The sequence below is a fragment of the Medicago sativa genome, chromosome 8, assembly GCF_051527215.1.
Source record: "Medicago sativa cultivar Bolivia chromosome 8, Bolivia_mono, whole genome shotgun sequence".
Lineage (NCBI taxonomy): Eukaryota > Viridiplantae > Streptophyta > Magnoliopsida > Fabales > Fabaceae > Medicago > Medicago sativa.
The window spans coordinates 90,698,765-90,719,367 of NC_140756.1; the positions used below are offsets into that span (position 1 = coordinate 90,698,765).

Here is a 20,603-nt window from a genome sequence, read left to right on the forward strand (position 1 = left end):
AATTGAAGAATATGATACGTCGGGTAGAATCCAAACTTTTTTTTTTTTTTTGAGGAAACCAAACTTAATTTTTAATGAGGACTAAAACCGGATTCATGCAATAATTTTATAAGTAGAAAATATTGACCAAAAGGAGGAGGACTGACCCTATTATTTTTATAGAAAATGATGATTGGATATAGTGGGGTAATTAAAAATGTTAGGTTTAAAAAGTGAGGAAAATTCAAATAAGGTTTTGTTTGTTTAGTGAAAAGAGAAAGTCTAGCTCTAGTTCAGTTATAAACAAATCAGCTAGCTCTGATAAATAAATAAAAAAAGAGTAAAAGAGTATTATATTTATAAATGAGTACACTCCTAGATCTCACATCTTCACCACCAAATCAACCTCCAAGTAATACTCTTATTTTATTTTATTCGATAGTAGTGTTGTATTGTGTTGTATGTTCACTACTATTTTGTCATTTGATTAAGATCAAACAGTTGAGATTCTACACTTTAAATTTGTTATTATCAAGATGTAAATTTTCTTCCCTCAAAAAAAAAAAAAAAAGATGTAAATTTTCCAATCTCTATCCATTAGCTTAGTTGAACTAACTAGCTAACTCTAAATTCTAAAATATAGTTTTAAGAGTGAACAATTGACTGATTTTAAATAAATAATAAATAATAAATGAATATAAGCATATGGATAAGTTGAAAATGGAAAAGTATTAGGATAAAATAAATCAATGGAATAGATGATATAATGGTTTCTATGGTGGAGGTAGATTTTGTGGTCTGTATTGTCGAGTTTGATTGAAAATGGTATCAGTGTCAACAAACACCACTACCTGTAGTGCTTGTGCTTGTTAAGGAAATTAAGGCAGCAACTAATCCTGCATTCCCAGCTAAGGTTGGCTCAGTATAACTGTTATTGTTCCTTGAATCATAGAATTGGTCAAAACCATTTGGCCCTCCAACCATTGCTCCTGTAATATTGTTAGGATTTCGGTTAGGGGTGTCACGCCACTTCCAACCCTCAATGCATGAGTAATGTTTGTCATCATTTGGAATTGATGCACCTCTATGATGAACATGTCTTGGAAATTTGTTGCCATGCCCAACTATGTAGCTCATATTCATTGGATTTTTACCCATGATGTAATCCATCTGTTTTAAGGGAATATATATAAAAAATTAACAATATTATTATTATTTTCAACATGATAAGTTATAAATCTAAAATAGAGAAATAATTTTTGAATAACTTAATTTAGACAAATTTTACGATAACATGCTAAGTGATTAATGCAGTTTAAATAGATGATTAATTGTGTTCATTAGATGGTTAATGAGTAAATCATGTGTCGAAATTTGGATGCCAATAATGAAGTTATGTTTGTTTATTCATTTAAACTACACTAACCACTCAAAAAGTTGTCTAAACTTGGATGTTCAAATAACACAAGTTACAAAAATATTTAAATCAAAAAAAGAATGAAGTGAAGAATACTGTACCTGAGAGGTTGAAAATGCCTTTAGAACAGATATTGAAAAGTAATTATGATCACAATACCATCCAGGAACACCTTGGGCTTTCATATAATCAGCAAAAAGAGATGCTAGAAATGCAGCATTAACAACATATTGGAGAGATTTTGGTTGTCCATGGTTCAATTGTATCAACCCCCCTACATATTTTCATGTTAACATACATATTATGATTTTGTTTAACAATATTGCGCTTTTGATTACACTGCAAATCTTTACATTGCGGGAAAATGCTGTTAATGTTATTGAAATTGTGGTCACTTCGTTGTTGCACAAACTTCAAAAACTTTTTACATTACCTTGTGGTTGCAGACAGAAATTTAAAACCCTCTCACAACCACAATTTTTAGTCCAAATAATAAAAAATAAAAAAAAACAAGGCAAAAATAACATGTTAATTATTTAATTACCTTCAGTCCAGTTGAAGACATTAGATTGATGAAGATAAGAGCACATGGTAAGGCTAGCAGATTCATGGTACATACTCAACATTTCCTCGTAAGGGTAACCAGGATTAAGAAACATCCTCACCCTTGTTAGCAACAACATTGCAGCAGGTAACTTATTATCCCAGCTCAATACATTCAAATCAGTAATCTTATCAAATGCATTGGCATTCTTAGGCACAGAAGGATCGGTTGCGAAGGAAAGGTATGTATTGTTATTAGTGACCAAAAACAACCAAACACTACCCCACATGTACTCATCAAAGTAGCCAGGTTAGTTATAATAAGGTTCTACTATGTAAGGTTGTCCACTACTGTAGGGTGCCTTTTTGCTAGAATCTCTAGCAAATGCAAAGACAATTTCAGCTCCCTTGACAAGTTTCTTGGAATAAGCAGTGTCATCATCAAAAACTATCGATGTTGCGGCTAACGCTGCTGCCATTTCTCCTGCAAGATCAGGTCCTTCAGATATAGTTGTTGTTGGGCGAGGATATTCCATGTCTTCTGGTTTTTGCCAACAATATGAATCATCTGGTGTTGTAGAACCTTTTAGAGATCCACCAACCTAAACATAAAATACATTAAAATGAGTAAAACAGATGGATAAATCAAATATATAGAAACAGTAGTTAATTTACATGAGCATGAATTTGATTTATTTCAGAGGCAGAACTATCGAAGGTTAAGAGCAGGTAATCAGTACCCCACTTAAGAACATGATCATACTCATTAACTGCCTTGTATTTTGCCTTATATTCAAGCACACTCCAACTTAGCATTGTAATAGCAAAGGACAAGGGAAAATGGAACTTTATGTTGTCTCCTGCATCATAATAACCACCAACAAGTCCTTCTTTATCATTGGTGGATTTCCCATCTTGTAACCCTGAATCCCCTCTCCATGAAATGTTATTGCTCTTTGGTAATATCCCAGCTTCACAAATCAAAGGTACATACTATAAGTAGATCATAATAAATAATGAATTTATAGTCCTTAATTTTTCACTTGCATTTTATTCACTAGATGATTAAAAAAAAAATTATAATATACTGCTAAATTTTGAAACAGATAGTACAATTGTTGTTATCTCATAAGAGGATAGGTATTATCATGCACAGTGGCGTATCCAGGACCCTGGGTCAGGGGGTTCAAATTTTTGGTGATTTTTTTTACTTCTTTGGTTAATAATTTTTATAAGGTCAAATACCTTTTTCGGTACTTTAAGTATCAAATAGCTCTTTTAAGTTATTAATTTAATGCACTGTTACCCTTCTAATGACCTATTTGAAACTTGAAAACTTAAAAAACTTCAAATATGTGTATTAAATTAACAATTTAAATGACCTATTTGAAGCTCAAAAAAATTTAAAGAACTTATTTAAAACTTAAAAAAATTAAAATATTAACCTGGTATTTGTGTTAAACTTGAAGGACCAAAAACAGTATTTAACCTTATTATAATATATACACATAGTTTTTGTGTAGCCATTTTTTCTTTCGATTTAATTATTCATTTTAACTACAAAACTTACAATTTGTCATTTTTAATCTAATAAATTAATTAGAGTTCTTTAAAGATTTTTTTTTTTTGAAGGAGAGTTCTTTAAAGATAATTGCATGAAATTTATAACTTTTATATTTAACACTACTTTGATAAATTAAAAAATCTAACAAAAGTTATGTGGCCCAACTGCCCAGGCCCATGATGGTATACATAACCCTAGTTAATTGCTGCGTATCAATTAAAGAACACCAGCCGTCTTCCTTCGTCTTCTTTTCTGGTTCATCTCACTTCCTGCTCCTCTTCTTCATGCTACAGATAGCCACACTTATATTTCACTTCTTTTTCTTTGATTTTTCATCTCTGTGTGAGAGAAATAATAGATTGGTGGTGCAAAGATAATTTTTCAGGGTGTGCAAAGTCAATAAATATAAGATTATACGTGTAAATTTGAAAAGTTCAGGGTGTGCAGGTGCACACCCTCAAGTACATGTAGATCCGCCCCTGATCATGCATACACTTAATTTTATAATTGAGACAAATTTGTTAAAATTTCGAGTGTGTTCCTTTCTTATAAAAAACAAAACAAAAAATCGAATGTGTCCCTTGAAAAAAATGACACCAATCAATTCTCAATAAGATTTTACTTAAATTTCTAACTATTGAAGTATAATTCATATTATAATGTTAGTTAGTTGTGGATAAATCCAGCTATGTTTGTTGGTTAGTTAGTAACTAGTTAGTTAGTTGGTTAGTAACTTGTAGTGCAAGTAACTCCACTTAGCTTATAAGTACTTATTTTTTGTATTCAATTGATATATCTCATATCTCTAATGGATAATGTTAACCAGTGCCCCCGGGGCAGTAGTTAAGCAATTATAAAAAGAAATGTTTTCTTAGAAATTGTGTATTTTACTTTTTGAAACTTGAAAAAGTGTTGTTTTTAATGCTGACTTTTGTTTTTTTGCCATTTTTAGCTGCTTAACTAGTGCCCCGGGAGCACTGGTTAACATGACTCATCTCTAATATCACTCATATCTCTCACATTCAATAATAAAGAGTTTTATCATTTCTTTATGGTTTCCTCTTTAAGTGTAAGTGTGTAGAGATCATTCTAATCTCGGTACAGAATGTTCTGAAGTATCCAGAACATTATAATCTTTCTCTCAATTATATATGTGCATGTTCTATCACTAACCGAACTCTAGATTATCACATTCTCCTTCTCTAAGAGTTATAAAAAAAATTGATACTAATTAACAAATGTCAAACCTAGTTTTTTTTTATAAGCAACCCTAGTGGTTTGTTAATTTTTGATATAGGTATCGTTTGGCCAGACTTTTTTTCGGTCTAAAAGCTACTTTAAAACAAAGTTAAAATAAAGCTCTTTAAGGAAGAAGCTAAAGCTGTTTGGTTTCTTTATTGTTTTTTAGTTTTAAAGTTATTTTTAAGTTAAAAGTTGTTTGGCAAAATATTGTACAAAACTTTGAATTTATTACTTTTTTGGTGGTGTCCGGTGTTCGAACCCCGGACCTTGCATATATTTATGTGTTATCTTTATCAACTGAGATAAGCTCACAAGGACAAAACTTTGAATTTATTATGAATTAACATACTAAATAAAAAAATGTTTAAAATATTTTTTGAAGGGAAAAAATGTTTAAAATATAAAAGATATATTTTTACAAATACTATATTTACTCAATGACGTTTATTTTGTGTAACATGAATACAAATTCGTATCATCATATAAAGGGAATAGTTGGTTTTTTCTTTTCCAATTATACTCTATAACAAATTTTGTTATAAAAATACCATATTTTTGGTGTCAGTGAAAAAGGTAAAAATTTATATTATATAATATTATAGGCCAAATATCTTTTCGGGTCCTTTAAGTTTCATGTTTGTTTCAGATAGATCCTTTAAGTTTTTAAGGTTTCAGATAGGTCCTTTAAGTTTTGAGTTTGTTTCGAATAGGTCCTTTAAGTTTCTAAGGTTTCAGATAGGTCCTTTAAGTTTCGAGTTTGTTTCAGATAAGTCCTTTCTATCAACCTCCGTTAAGCCAAAGTTTACCTTTCTATCAACCTCACTCTCTCATGACAAATACATCCACCTTATCGTCCAATGACACTTCACTCATGTCCCGCAACTTAGTTGATCCTCCACGTTGTTTTGTTTCCATTGCAACCAACTCAATTTTTTTTTTTGACAAATGCAACCAACTCAATTAAATCTCACTCTCTCATGACAAATACATCCACCTTATCGTCCAATGACACTTCACTCATGTCCGGCAACTCAGTTGATCCTCCACATTGTTTTGTTTCCATTGCAACCAACTCAATTTTTTTTTTTTGACAAATGCAACCAACTCAATTAAATCTCACTCTCTCATGACAAATACATCCACCTTATCGTCCAATGACACTTCACTCATGTCCGGCAACTCAGTTGATCCTCCACGTTGTTTTGTTTCCATTGCAACCAACTCAATTTTTTTTTTGACAAATGCAACCAACTCAATTAAATCTCACTCTCTCATGACAAATACATCCACCTTATCGTCCAATGGCACTTCACTCATGTCCGTCAACTCAGTTGATCCTCCACGTTGTTTTGTTTCCATTGCAACCAACTCAATTTTATTTTATTTTTGACAAATACAACCAACTCAATTAAATCTCACTCTCTCAATTAAACCTCCACGTTGTATATTTATGTGTGACGGTGTGGGCTGGAATGAAGATTTTAGAAGAAATATTGGCGCAAATTAATGCACCACGATTTTAGGAATTATATATAGAAATATTTTTGGTGAATTTTTTTGTATCTATATTTGTAATGTTTAACTCGCTCTATTTTTTTGCATCACGTGTGAATTGGAAATTAACAATTATTTATCTTTTTTGTTAAACCAATTATTTATCTTTTTTGAGGGGAAACACTTATTTATCTTATTGCACTTGCACGTAATAATAACATTGAAATTAACCCTTTAGATTTTTTTTTTTTTGACGTTAAAGACAATTTTATTAATGAAAGTCTGACAATAAATTAAATGTCAAGACTGCAGAAATACAAGGCGGGGTTTCTTCAATCCATGTGCAATCTGAATTCTTAAGAGCATATTTAGCTAAATAATGAGCAGCTTGGTTGGCTTCATGCCTATCATGCAAGAAATTTAAACTACGAAAACTACCCTTAAAACTAATACAATCTCGAATAATAGAGCCAACATAGTTGAGATATTGTTGGTGAGCGTTCAACGCTAAAACCACATTAGAAGCATCTGATTCTGCTATAAGATTCAGTAAATGGAAGTCTTCTACCCTTAATATATTTTATCACAAATTTGCAACATATGATGTTTTCTTATGTGTGTTAGCTTGGAAAGCTGATTGCCTCATTGGTGTGCACCTTCATTTACATTAGTATTCATTCCTAATAGTTTGTTCATATATTCATGGTATTGAGAAATTTACATCAAAAAAGTGTTTAAATTGTGATCACTTTTTTACTTTTAAGTCAAAAGATGTTTAAATTACAGTACATTCAGGCAGCTTGTTTAAAATTCAATGAACAAAATTTGACCTTGTGATAAATGATATGTTTGGTTAATTGTTTCTTGCATTGGTGGACAAAATGGTACAGTGATATGACCAAGCTTATTATTGTGCTTTCACTTCTGCAATTTCAGTCATTAGTTGGTTTTTTTAAAAGCACATCTCAACATGTTATTTTACCTAAATGATTTCAATAATATTAAACCACATAGACTTATCTAAAACCTTGGCAGCAGTATCAACCAATAACATTTTCCATCACCTGATATTGCTAACTTTTGATTAGATTGTTGTTCTAGCAGATTTATAAGCTAGTTAAAATGTGAAAAGAAGAGATACATCAGTCAAAAACAAGCTTTAGGGAAGTATTTTGTTTATGAAAATCTTCACTATTAATAGCCATGAATATCTTCACTATTTGGCTTTTCATAGCTGAAATAGACAAATGAAAACCACTTATAAGAAAATGGTGGCTGTCAAACAAATACCATCATCACCATTTAGTAATGTAATATAGGTTTTTACTACCATTCAGCATCTTGCTTTTCTATGCTGGCAGTGTCGCATCGATCCACGGAGTCTTGGCTGAGTGGTTGAATACTTGATTCGTCTTTCAGCAGATTTGATAAACTTTCGCAAAACTGATAATCAAAATTAAATCAGTAACCATATTTATGATCTTATGAATATTCAATTAACAGGATATGTTTTCTTACTTCATTATACATTCTTAGATCTCCTACAGATTTTGAAACTTGTACAACACAATGAGCCGGAGCAACTTCTATCACCTGACAATTTCGACACATATATCAGTACAGAAATGAACTTGGTGTAATAATAAAGATAAAAGGAAAAGAGGGATAGTATGTGACGATAAAATGAGTATGACCTCAGCTGATATGTCAAAGTATGATCTAGAACACCTCGTCATTGTCTCTTTCGAGTGCATTTTCATCTGACATGAAGAGTCAAAGTTTATTTGTGTTGCAAGTCTCTAGAAAAGGTTAATATTTTCATCAAGCATTTACGAATCAGATTATAAGCACTGTTTTAGACCTTAAAGTTGTTCATTTTTGCTACTGACAGTCTAACATCTGCTGCAGCAGCTTCTATTTTTGCGACGGTTTCAGTGATTGTATGTTGGGATCCAAGCCTTGTTGTCTGCTTCGTATGATCCTAAACATCAAACTCATAACATCAGCATTTGTAATTAAAGGATCGGTAGATAATTTAAATACCCTTTCAGATTTGTAGACTTGCCTGTTCTTCAAAAAGGGTGCATAAATCAAAGTCCTGAAACATGGTTATCAGTTGAAACGCGTTAATGAAGCTTGAGGACTTGGTCATCGTTGGCTTTGTAGTTTTCTGCAATAGCAGATATTGTTAGACAATTTGGTCCATACCTCCAGTTGAGTGTTTTCTATGACTGCTATTTGGCAACAAATTACCTCAATTGAATCGAAAGCACAACTATCATCATCCAAGTTAATGATCGGATCAAATTCATATGCGCAAATAGGCTTATAATCTGTTTGAAACCACTCATCATCAATAATACCCGCAATAGTTATCCGCTGTGAGAGATTTAGAAGGAAGTCAAACAAATTAGTAACTATCAATTACACTTTTAAGTTTAAGCACAGTGCATTAGTTCTAGAATTTCTACCTTTCCAGGATGCGGTTCAAGTATTTTCGCAATTAGTTTCTTTTGACTTTGAGTAAACCAAGGGGCACATACGTATTCCGCTCTGCATATCTTTTTTAACACATGAAAGTTACAAGAAGATGAGAAATAGTTGAATCAAACACTAGGTGTTTTATTTGTTATCTTCATGATTACATGGTATACTATATTCACATATATACCTTATGGTATAAATTCATCAAGTTCTGGTCATCAAATGGTAAAAAACCGGCAATTAACTCAAAAAGAATCACCCCACATGACCAAACATCAGCAGCTGCTCCATCATACCCTTTGCTCATCAGCAGCTGCAAATGAGGAACTATAAGGGTCACAAAATCAATAATAAATGTATCGCATAATAAAACTGGTCCCTAGCACTCTTTCTATTGGGGAGTCTGGGGAGCTCTTTAGCACATCGTTGCTCTCAGGTACTCCCTCGGACTCCCCAACACTTTCCCTCACTCGATCTTACCTCTGGAGCCACGTAACATGGGGATCCACACTTTGTGTTTAGGACATCATTAGGCTGCCAATGTATCAAAATTTAATCGTTACCAATCAAAAAGACTTACAATTGAACTCGTGATTAGGTTGAAACAAATTTTTTACCTTATTCAGTGTACTTAATCCAAAATCAGACACTTTTAGATTTCCCTTGCTGTCTAGGAGCAAGTTTTCTGGCTGTATTGTCACATGTAAAAGGTGTAAGGTTTCGAAACTTGTTTTTCTAAACAAAGAAAAAAGCAGGATTGATTTAACTTACCTTGAGATCACGATGATAAACTCCCTTGTTATGGCAGTAATCGACGGCATCAATAAGTTGATGGAATAGTTTTCTTGCCTCACATTCATTCAATTTGTTGGAATAGGACTACAAAAATAATATTATCAGAATTATTGAAGAATTATAATTGTAAGTACACAAAATTTAAACAAGAGATTGTTGATATGATTCTTACTATTTTGTCCAATAGTTGACCTCCTGATACATATTCCATCACAATGTATATTTTTGTTTTTGTGCCAATAACCTGTTTTATGATGAAATGCATTCAAAAATTAATACTGGTGAGAAAGAGGTTAATTATGAATCTTCAAGACTCACAAGAATTCCAACACCAGAGGGTATAATATACCTCATGAATTCTAACTATATTTGGATGATGGAGAAGTTTCATTGTTCTAATCTCACTTTGTACCTGAAACATGTTTTGGCCTTAATATTTGATTATTTGAAGTAAAATACTTGCTGTTTGAAGAAGGACCAAAATGAGGTTTACCTGATGTTTTAGATTGTTTTTCAAGACCATTTGTTTGTCAATGACCTTGATTGCTACCTTCTCACCATTGTTGCTATTGAGAGCAATCTTAACCTTAGAGAATGTACCTTCTCCTATGGTCCTGCCAAGTCTATATTTTCCTATGTTTTTGGGAGACACCATTTCTCTGTTTGTGTCTGGTTTTTTTGGTTTTTCCCAACAAGTTGTTTCTCAGTCTCACTATGCTCTCTTTGCATGCAACCTATTTCTCACTTTTGCTTTTAATCTCAATCCAATTTATTTATAGAAGGATTTTTTTCCCCTTTTTTCAGAAAAAACTTGTTGGCCCTTTATTCATATAGATCAATTGTAACAAAAAAAAAGTTATATGGTTGTTATAATTTTTTTAAAGATATATGATAAATAGAATGCCACGTGATAAATGCTATCCCAAAAATTAAGGAAGTGGTTGATTACAAATAAAATGTAATTATTGAGGGATTAATGTAAAAATTTATTGTAGCGTAAGTCCTGTTTAGTGTCCACCGGCTATACTATTAGATATGGTTAGGTGAAGGTCTATGGACTAGGGTTCAATCTTCATAGCTTTCTTAGAGAAGTTTCAAACATGAGTACCAGATATATGTGAACTTTGTTAACAAATAGAGATAATTAGGTGATTACATGTGTAAGAATGATGCATATCTTTTTAGGGGCATAAGGAAGTGATACTTATAGTGAAACAAACATGGAGGAAATGGATGGATGCATGCATGCTAAGTGTTGCATGTGTACCAGACTACAAACAAAAATGGAGGAAATGGAAGCGGTACTACCAATGTATTTGTATTTTTATTTCCCTAAAGCTAAAAAAAAAAAAAAAACACTGCTTCAAGTCAAGAATCAAATTCATGATCACTTACCAATTAGACTAATCTATTGTTATGTAATTTTGTATTTATCTATGTGTGACAATTTTTATTTTGTTTTTTCATTTATTTGCGTTTTGATTGTAATCAATCCTAATTCCTAATGATTCACCTGAGATTGATGATGTGATATTATTATATTTTTTTGGTACAAAATGACTTGATATTTTGTTTATTACATTATCAAAAGAAGTAAAATTATGGGTTTAGGTCCTCTTTTATTCCAAAAAATAAAAAAGTAGAATTATACATTTGCAAATGACAGTATGATAAATCAAAACCAAACACAATTAACAAATAATCAGAACCAAAAAAAATCTCAAAAAAAACTTAAAATTATTAATTAAATTAAAAAAAAAACGTTTGATTTCCTGTTAATTTACACTGTGTGGTCAATCATAGTTGGTCCTCTCCAACCACAAAAAAAAAAATATATATTTTTTTTGGAAAGGTTTTCCATCCACAAAAAATGTCGAGCTATGAGTTGACAAACTAAACAAAAATTTAGAATGTCGAAATTTGTGACAGTGTGCTATCAAAACTTCAAATATTATTATGGGAAGTAGTTAGAAGTTAGGACAACTGGTAGCTAGCCTTGTTTACTGGTTGTTTAGAATGAAGAAGAACGTGTGTTTTGACTGGAAAGTTGGATAATTAGTTGTTGAAGAACAAAATTATTTGGATGTCTTTCAAAAAAAAAAATTATTTGGATGTACTACGTATCACCACAAATGCTGGAATTATTAGGATATCGTTTCTAACGTTTATATATGATGATCACATAAGTGTCTCTGATCACCATATACGGTGTGTGTCAATTCAGCAAAAACAAGAAGAAAGAAAGGTAACTTTTTTTGCATTGGGATGACTATGAAATTGTGGGTGCGTTGATTTGTTAAAGGATCTGGACAACTTTTTTTTATCATGTTTGATTTAGAATTTGTCATGAAATTGAACAAAACAAGTAAAAATGGGCTAGTGAAAACAAGAATCTTTGTCACTCACCAAATCATCAAAATACTTTTTGATAGGCAAGTACATATTATCAAACATACCAAAATACCTTTTTTATATTCCGACGTAAAATTATTATATATTCATCTCTCTAATAAAGTTATATCTTATCGTACTATATTGTTATGTCTTGTCATCATATATTGTTATTCTCAATATTTATTGTTTTGCTAATAAAACACACGACCGTGATGACCACCTTTTGTGTTAGCAACTGTGATCTTATTTCATCATCTTAAGGGTCCGTTTGATGGTCATGATAGGATATAGACAGGATATGATATAAAGCTGGATAAAGATAGGATATGATAAGGACATGTTAAACATTAATCATATCATGTGTTTGATGCACATATGATAACAAACATGATATCACTATAATTAAATGAAAAAACTTCTCTCATAATTAACTAAATATTGTAGAATGGCATGTTATTAATTATAATAGAAAATACATGTCATCATTATTTTTAAAAATGACAATATTTTAAAAATGACAGAATATCAAAATAATAAATAATGAATGATCTTCTAATCCCATCAGGATAATTTCTAACCCAGCCTATACTCGAGATAGAAATTGCAAAGGAAAGTCAGGATAGGATAGGAAAATGGTTTATTTTATCATATCCCTCTGGTGCATCAAACATGAGATTTAAGCATGATATGATTAAATGTATCATATCCTGTCTCTCTATCCTGACCATCAAACGGACTCTAATAGTAGTATACTATTCAATTATGTCAAATGAATTAAATTTTGATTGTGGTAACGGTGACAGATAACTGTGTCTCTTGATAATTTAGTTTAGAAGTTCAATCGCTAACCATAACAAAAAGATGTCGAGATTGGACCTATGTATAAAAAAATATGCTAGGACCAACGAATAGTTGAAGGAAACTCTCCAAAAACGGATGGATTATGTAACTTGATCTATTGATTGGGCCGTGCAATATGACTTGATCTTTATATGTTGCATTTGAATTTGAAGAATTCCCACTTACGTGTGGAATATCTTTGTTACGAAATATTTAATAATTTCTTTCAAAAAAAATTTAATAATTTGTTTATAATCAAATGAAACCAAAAAAAAAATTAGAGAAAATAAAGTAAGATTTTTTTAATCAAATGAAACCAAAAAATATATATAATTTTTAGAAGAAAAAAAGAGTAAGAAATTTTTAAAGGAAAAGGAGATCTTTTTTTGAAGGATTAAAGGAAAAAGAGATCATGTATTGAATAAAAGTCATATCTAAAAAAAAAAAAAACTAACACTCCAATATTATCCATAATTTCCGTATTTTTAGTGCCTTTTATGGTAATTTTATAATAAAATTAATCAATTTTGTGTAGTAGATAAACACACAATAGTTTCTGTTTTTTTATAATATATATTTTGAGTGGATAATATATATAAATTTTTTTTGAAGGAATATATAAATTATTTTTTTATTGAAGGAATATATAAATTATTGAATACCAAAATCAATAAAAATATACCAAAATCATTAATTTTTTAATCCATATCAAAATAACTCAAGTGTGTATTATATGAACTCGAAAGTCTTCGTGTTTTTTTTTTTTACTAAACAAGCCTTTTGGGTGTGTGTAGTAGAATTTTGTTTTGAAGGAATATATAGTAGATTATTTACTTTGCAAGTTTGCATAATTATTAATTCTTGGACTTATAAACAATTACGTGAGATATTTTAAATGATGTGTTATACAATCATCAAGAATGATCATTAATACTTATGTAATTGTTTGAAATCTTTTTAAAAAGTTCAATTCAAATATGATATATCATCATTTTTATGTTCAAAATTCTCAAATAGGGACCAATAGTGTGAGTGACCAAAAATACGATGACCAATCAAACGATTATGTTAGATTTATTTTTATTTTTCACCCAGTTTGGACCTAAGATCTTTAACTTCTAATACATTAGTTCAAACTAGTTGAGTTATCTTTAACCTTTAATTTGGAGGAGCTTATATTTCTCTATTTGGTTTATTCACATGGCTATTGTGTAACTCTTGGCTCATGTGTCTTTTTCTTGGCACATCTTGAACTAGATTAGATCTATTATGACAGATTTGGATATTTTTCTTTGCACATCTTGAACTAGATTAGACGTTTGGATCCTTTCATGTTTGAATCATACATGAGAAGGTAATGGTGATGATCTCACTATTAAAATACTATGCCCACATATTTATAAGTTGTAGATCCCAACAAATTGAAATGGTAAGATCATCAACACAACTCCATTGTGTTAAATTTAAACATAAATAATTGAAATCAATTTTTAAAAATGAATAATAAGGTGTTTGAGGTTCGAATCTCTGCATATTTTATACATTATCATTTTCTAAGTGAGCTGAGTTCACGGGAACAATCAATATGTATTTTTTCTTTCAAACATAATATTATTTTTACGAATATAGCATTATTATTTATCTTAAAAAAAACATTATTATTATTATTTTTAAGGAAAAAATAATATATATATTATTTAGTTTTGTAAAAAATAACGTTGTTTTATAATCTTAGGAATATCCACAACACTATGACACGTGATATCGTTCTTATCCAACACAACAGCAATACATTATCGTAGTCGTAGCAATCAAGAACTCAAATTCATTCCTTCAAATTTTGGATATTTTCATCATAAATAAACCGATTTAGAGGGATCACCATTTCATATCTGGATCGATCCTATTCATTCGCCAAACAAGGTTTCCGTTGGTTCCACTCTTCACTGCTTCTTTTTCTCATTTTCACTCTTTTAACTTATTTAATTTAATTCAAGTAGTGTTTATTCACGATTGCAGGAATTACTAGTAAATCAACTATCATTATGAAATCTGGGAAATTGTTACTGCTTCTTCTTTCTTTCAATGTCTTCTATTATGCTGCTGTGGTACTCAATCTACGTTTTTCCCATGTATTTTTGTTTATATTATTATTCATCATTCACGTTTTTATGGTTTAATAATTTTGTTTGATGGCTATCAGAATTGTGCACCTCAGACATGCCCTGCTACCAATGATGCTAAATGTGGTGATTCAGATGATTGGAAAGGGGACTTTTTTCCTGGCATTTCCAAAATTAAATATGAGGTACTTTTTTTTTTAATGACATAATCAAATGCAATCACATGTATCGGTGTTATGTGGGATGTCTGACGGACACTGTCACACATGTAGTTACATATAATTACTCTCATTTTTTTTAAAGGGTATAGGGCACTCTTTAAACATTCTAAACTAGGTAAATAATTGTCAAAGTTTTCAATTTCCAACGCACTTTATTACACAAGCTTTCATAAAAAAGTTACCATTTAAAGTTGTTAACTAGTGCCCGGGGCACTAGTTAACATTTCCCTTTATCATCACCGTCAATGTGTTGGTGTCGGTGTTTTATCCGGTGTCTGCTTCTATGTTAGTGCTTCATAGGGGGAGAAGGATCTAAATCTTTCTCAACTGAAACGACAAATACTGACACATTTGACACCAATAGTAGTTTGAAGAAAATGACATATTTGAATGCAATCATATGTGTCGGTGTTGTGTCCAGTGTCCAACAATGATACGGCACTAGCACGTTTTTAAAATTATCGTTACTGTCAACATGTCATTGTTGTATCTGGTGTCTGCATCTATGTTAGTGCTTCATAGTGGAGAAAGATGTAGATCCTTCTCAACCGAATTAGTTTTCAATTTTCGTTCTGGCGCAAGTTCTTGACAACATAGTACCGTTATCTAAGAAATGTTAATGAGTTTCGATCTCTTATGTTCATTTGTATTCCATAGTAATGTGTCGTGTGTTCATTTATTAATACATGATTTATGTAATTTTCAGGGGCCTTCCAGTAAGAATCCACTTTCATTTAAATGGTATAATCCAGAGGAGGAAATTCTTGGGAAGAAGATGAAGGTTGGTTTTCATTTATAAGTGGTGTTTTTTATTCGACCTAAACTTGGATTTTGATTGAATTTACTCTTATGTTACTGCAGGATTGGTTCAGATTTAGTGTCGCATTTTGGCATACATTCCGTGGAACAGGTGTTGACCCATTTGGTGCACCTACCAAATACTGGCCATGGGAAGATGGTACCAATTCATTAAGCATGGCTAAAAGAAGAAGTGGGTTAATTTTACACTCTCAAATTTGATATACTTAGATATTTTTATGTGCTACAAGATAAAATTGTTTTAATTAACACAGTGAGAGCAAATTTTGAGTTCATAAACAAACTTGGAGTCGATTTTTGGTGCTTCCACGACAGGGATATAGCTCCTGATGGGAAGACTATTGAGGTGAGTCAATCTGCACAATTTCTCAGCTTTACTTAATTGCAATTCTTAGAGAGGATTGAAGTATGAGATATAGTGTGCATGCTTACTTAACTTTTATATCTGGAATATTGAAATTGAACAATGGTCATAGGCATAGTTGATGGAATGTGTTTTCTTGATCAATGCGTTGCTGCTACATTTATTAAGGTTATTATATACTCTTTCTAAGCTATTGAATTTTGCACTTGTTGTCTTTGTCTTAGGAATCAAATGCAAACCTGGATGAAGTTGTGGCTCTTGCTCATGAGCTTCAGAGTCAGGTAATTTGACATCAATGAATCTTTAATGTAGAGTATTATTAATTTTCAGATAATCAGCTTAAAATTGGAAAAATAAATCTCTCTGCTTTGAAGTCAGTAGAGTTCCTGTAATTATGCATCTTCACTACAAATAAATGATATGAAATATTTGAAACTTGGAGAATGCATAAATCTAAGATTTTGTTTAGTGAATTGTGGTTTTGAAATGTTGATAACACGTGCTTTTATTTTCTCGTTTCCATATTATAGAGCAAAAAGAGAGTTTTGTGGGGAACAGCTCAGCTGTTCGTGCATCCTCGTTATATGCATGGTGCTGCTACTAGGTAAGATTTATACCAGAATCTCCTAGCTTGTCTATACGGTCCTTATGCCCATCAGGCTCATGACTCACAGAATGAACTGTTTTACAGCTCCGAGTTAGCAGTGTATGCGTATGCTGCGGCTCAAGTGAAGAAAGCCTTGGAGGTACACTTGTGTAGATATAGTACAGAAGTAGTAACAAGTTCGGTTGTATTTTCAGAATCATTGTTCATTTTGCTAAGAAAAAAATAATATTGCAGGTGACACATTATTTGGGGGGAGAAAATTATGTGTTTTGGGGTGGTCGAGAGGGTTATCAATCTCTTTTGAACACAGATATGGAACGAGAGCTTAATCATTTGGTGCGTGAATCATTCTATCCTTGATTTAATTATCTGATTGTGCTCTCCTTTTACCTTTTGTGTTAGTAAACAATGTACATGAAAATAATATCCTTGAAAATAAAGAAATAACAATCAAATTGTGCACAACGTCAACAGTAATAACCAGGTCTCAATGTTAATGCTAAATTATTTACAATGCTACTTATTTACCTGATTACAGGCTAGATTTTTTGAAGCTGCTGTTGCACACAAAAAGAAGATCGGATTCAATGGTAACATTCTGTCGAATACCAACTAGCTGGATCATTGTATAGAACTATACTATGAAACATAGGAGTAGAGCACAGCTATAATTTTATCTCTATGCAGACTACACCATAATTGTTTTCTTTTTCCTTAATAAATGAATTTTTCTTATGTTTTTCTTTTGCTATGTTTTTAGGGACATTTTTAATTGAACCAAAGCCACAAGAACCTACAAAACATCAGTGCGTATCTTACCTATTCAATCAATGATTTTACAGATTTTACAGCGCCTATTATTGTATAATATTACAAACTTGTATTCCTCCAGGTATGATTGGGATGCTGCAACCGCAGCTAATTTCTTGCGAAAATATGGACTTATAGGTAATATTTACTTGTATTCATCATTCAAATGTCTCCCCAGGAACCAAAAAATGGGTGTCGTGTCTTTCTAGAAAGAAGTTTTTATGTTGTTAAATAGTACACCATTAAATTTTGAACTGGATGTAGCTTTCTAATTGTTCTTTATCTTTTTCTAAACCAATAATTTACTTTGCCCTATAATATGAAGTCTTGTATGCAATTTTGTCCTCTATGAAACTGTATATTCCCCCTTTTTCTTGAGAGTTAGAAAATTTTCTTTATACTTGAATTTAATGGCCACATTATCCCTAGTATGAATGAATTTAGGCAAAACAATACCAACAAAAGCAGGATGAGTCAAAGATTTCTCTGATTTTCCTCATTTTTGCTCCTTATGTAGGGGAATTCAAACTCAACATTGAGTGCAACCATGCCACCCTATCTGGTCACAGGTGAATCTTTCATTATGTACTGTTTCAAATGTGAAGTTATTGATCACACTTACCATTTCAATTTTGATGTTCGTTACTGAAACTATATTTTTCAATGCCTGTCATAGTTGCCATCATGAGCTTGAAACTGCAAGGATCAATGGATTGTTGGGTAATATCGATGCAAATACTGGTGATCCTCAAGTTGGTATGTACAAATTCTCTATTATCTAATAAATAATGCAACGTCTAATGTGGAAGACTTTGTGTTAACTTGTCATGAGATAGGAAGTTGTAATATGAAGCTCTTATCATTATTGCAGGTTGGGACACAGATCAATTTCTCGTAGATATCCAAGAGGCAACGATGATTATGCTCAGTGTTATCAGAAATGTATGAAAGTGCTTGTTTCTTGACTAGTGTCTCGAAGTGGAACACTCCTCGCCGTAGAAACGCAATCTTATCTGATAGGGTTATTCTTTTTTTTTTTTTTTTTTCCTTTTTTCAGGGTGGAATTGCACCAGGTGGATTCAACTTTGATGCCAAATTGTGAGTCCTTCACTAACTTTTTGTATAATATCCTTTTTCTGGCTTGCATTTTTTTTTTTTTTTTTGAACAAGAGCTTGCAATTTTTTTACTGAGTGATATTTTAGGCGGAGAGAGAGCACAGATGTTGAAGACCTGTTCATCGCTCATATTGTTGGAATGGATACAATGGCCCGAGGTCTCAGGAATGCTGCCAAGTTAGTTGAGGTGATACATTCTATCCTCCCTTACATCAACCTTTATCCTCATAATAATTCAGATCTGTAAAGTCAATCTGAACTTATTTTTCAATCCGTAACGACAATCAAACTAATAATTTCTCATTATGTTTGACCAAAAGGATGGTTCTCTGGCCGAGCTTGTCCGCAAGCGATATCAAAGTTTTGACACAGAAATTGGGGCTCAAATAGAGGTAATATTGTACTGATTTTTTGTTCTCTTCATCTATATTTAATGCTTTTTTCTGTTTAATTTGATTGGAATGTATGTTGCCACAGGCCGGAAAAGCTGACTTTGATTTTCTCGAGAAGAAGGTCAAGGAATGGGGAGAACCAAAGGTTGCTTCTGCAAAACAGGTAACTAAACCTTTATATCCCTTGTAATAACAAGGGATGGCATTACCTTGTAATGTATATAACACAAGAACACTTTCCCAACTCAGAATAAATCTTGCCCCAGGATGAGGATCCGTTCCCCTCATGTATCATCTAAGATACCTACAGATACAACGAGCTCACATAGAACATCTCAACAAAACACCTAAACTAAGGCTTTGTTTTGATACACATCTTAATTAAACGCTTAGAGCATAAACACTTATCGTATAGGTTATTTTTCTATAACAAAAGATAAAATAAAGTTAAAATGTTTTCATAGAAGCTATAAGCTGTTTTCATAAGCAATCTACTCACAGGTGTTTATGCCAGTAGATAAGCTTGAATAAGCCAATGAATAAGACCTAACCGTTGAATAACATGCCGAAACTAATTGTATTCTTATTGGAAGACGACCATTAGAGGAAACTATGTTCTCTAGTGTGTGACATGTTTCCTTGAGGGCATTTTACCTTATGAGTATACAATAAAGATGAAGATCATAAAAGAGATTTGTTTCTTAAGCAAGCTGCTATTATATATTTTATACCAGTTGAAGTTTTAGTCCACTGTCAGTATTTTCTTAAGCAACAAACTTAGATTCTAATAAATGTCTCTGTTTTATGTTTTACAGGAGCTAGCCGAGATGATATTCCAGAATGCTATGTAGAAAGCAACATCAAGCTCTGTGCGGAAGTTATATTTCTTCTTTTTTATGTTAGTAGTAGGCTACCATCATAGCTTTAGTAGTATAATAAATGGAAATCCAGATTATATAGTATTTAGCTGCTTAATTTTGCTTGTGATAAATAATGGGTGGAAGCTTCCTTGGTGCATTCGAAGTCCGGTGAAGTGCGTTAGCTTTTGTACAAAAAACACTGTGGCACATACCTTCCCTGGCCATGAAAGACCGTTTATCGGGCAAAGTTAATAATTATTTTTACTTTTATTTACTTATTTTTATTCTATTTACCTTTATTTATGGTCGACGCGTTTGGAGTACCTATTGATGGAAGAGGGGCTCTAAGCGATATTATTACTATTTTTATGCATTGGAACCTTATGAAGAGATGCATATAGTGAAATCAAATCATATGTCGGTACACAATGCAACCACTTCAGAATATTTAGATCTAATTGCAATTGAATTTGAATCCATATATCCAACAGTTTTGCAGGGCTTCATTATGTGCAGCGCTGTAGAAGTGTAGATAAACT

The 20,603-nt window shown here is 31.8% G+C and overlaps 2 protein-coding genes and 1 pseudogene across 6 annotated transcripts; 1 reads left to right on the forward strand and 2 right to left on the reverse strand.

The window, feature by feature from the left end:
• Positions 1-713: 713 nt before the first annotated feature.
• Positions 714-2,858, reverse strand: LOC146903177 (endoglucanase 7-like; annotated as a pseudogene). The gene is made up of 4 exons (XR_015024267.1): positions 2,680-2,858; positions 1,941-2,541; positions 1,498-1,670; positions 714-1,149 (listed from the first exon to the last, which is right to left on the reverse strand). The product of XR_015024267.1 is annotated as an endoglucanase 7-like (transcript).
• A 4,421-nt stretch (positions 2,859-7,279) lies between these two features.
• On the reverse strand, positions 7,280-11,014 carry CIPK21 (CBL-interacting protein kinase 21). 3 transcript variants are annotated; one of them, XM_085739513.1, is made up of 15 exons: positions 10,012-11,014; positions 9,868-9,930; positions 9,691-9,762; positions 9,495-9,602; positions 9,341-9,412; positions 9,204-9,257; positions 8,911-9,036; positions 8,711-8,800; positions 8,493-8,618; positions 8,305-8,409; positions 8,101-8,220; positions 7,934-7,999; positions 7,758-7,832; positions 7,570-7,682; positions 7,280-7,473 (listed from the first exon to the last, which is right to left on the reverse strand). In XM_085739513.1, exons 1-15 carry the CDS (start codon positions 10,171-10,173, stop codon positions 7,434-7,436), a joined length of 1,392 nt encoding a protein of 463 aa, XP_085595639.1. In that variant the 5' UTR covers positions 10,174-11,014; the 3' UTR covers positions 7,280-7,433. The 3 variants fall into 3 exon arrangements, with proteins under 3 accessions (XP_085595639.1, XP_085595638.1, XP_085595640.1); XM_085739512.1 differs by having other exon boundaries at positions 7,567-7,682; positions 10,012-10,304; XM_085739514.1 differs by lacking the exon at positions 9,204-9,257 and having other exon boundaries at positions 7,567-7,682; positions 10,012-10,304.
• Positions 11,015-14,573: 3,559 nt separating this feature from the next.
• Positions 14,574-20,342, forward strand: LOC146903179 (xylose isomerase family protein). 2 transcript variants are annotated; one of them, XM_085731852.1, is made up of 21 exons: positions 14,574-14,675; positions 14,753-14,860; positions 14,956-15,060; positions 15,803-15,877; positions 15,958-16,087; positions 16,170-16,261; positions 16,504-16,560; positions 16,810-16,883; positions 16,971-17,025; positions 17,121-17,222; positions 17,425-17,476; positions 17,647-17,692; positions 17,779-17,834; positions 18,214-18,265; positions 18,373-18,452; positions 18,568-18,638; positions 18,754-18,794; positions 18,900-18,999; positions 19,133-19,204; positions 19,290-19,367; positions 20,020-20,342. In XM_085731852.1, the coding sequence occupies exons 2-21, from the start codon at positions 14,798-14,800 to the stop codon at positions 20,053-20,055; spliced, it is 1,437 nt and encodes a 478-aa protein (XP_085587978.1). In that variant the 5' UTR covers positions 14,574-14,675; positions 14,753-14,797; the 3' UTR covers positions 20,056-20,342. The 2 variants fall into 2 exon arrangements, with proteins under 2 accessions (XP_085587978.1, XP_085587977.1); XM_085731851.1 differs by having other exon boundaries at positions 14,772-14,860.
• The last annotated feature ends 261 nt before the right edge of the window (positions 20,343-20,603 follow it).

Coding starts and splice junctions, on each gene's coding strand:
- CIPK21 (XM_085739512.1), bottom strand. CDS start 10,173: ATGGTGTCTCCCAAAAACATAGGAAAATATAGACTTGGCAGGACCATA. Junction 9,413..9,494: donor TTTATCATCGTGATCTCAAG/GTAAGTTAAATC, acceptor GTGACAATACAG/CCAGAAAACTTGCTCCTAGA. Junction 8,410..8,492: donor GTGCTTTCGATTCAATTGAG/GTAATTTGTTGC, acceptor CTGCTATTGCAG/AAAACTACAAAGCCAACGAT.
- LOC146903179 (XM_085731852.1), top strand. CDS start 14,798: ATGAAATCTGGGAAATTGTTACTGCTTCTTCTTTCTTTCAATGTCTTC. Junction 15,061..15,802: donor TTTCCAAAATTAAATATGAG/GTACTTTTTTTT, acceptor TGTAATTTTCAG/GGGCCTTCCAGTAAGAATCC. Junction 17,835..18,213: donor GCGAAAATATGGACTTATAG/GTAATATTTACT, acceptor CTCCTTATGTAG/GGGAATTCAAACTCAACATT.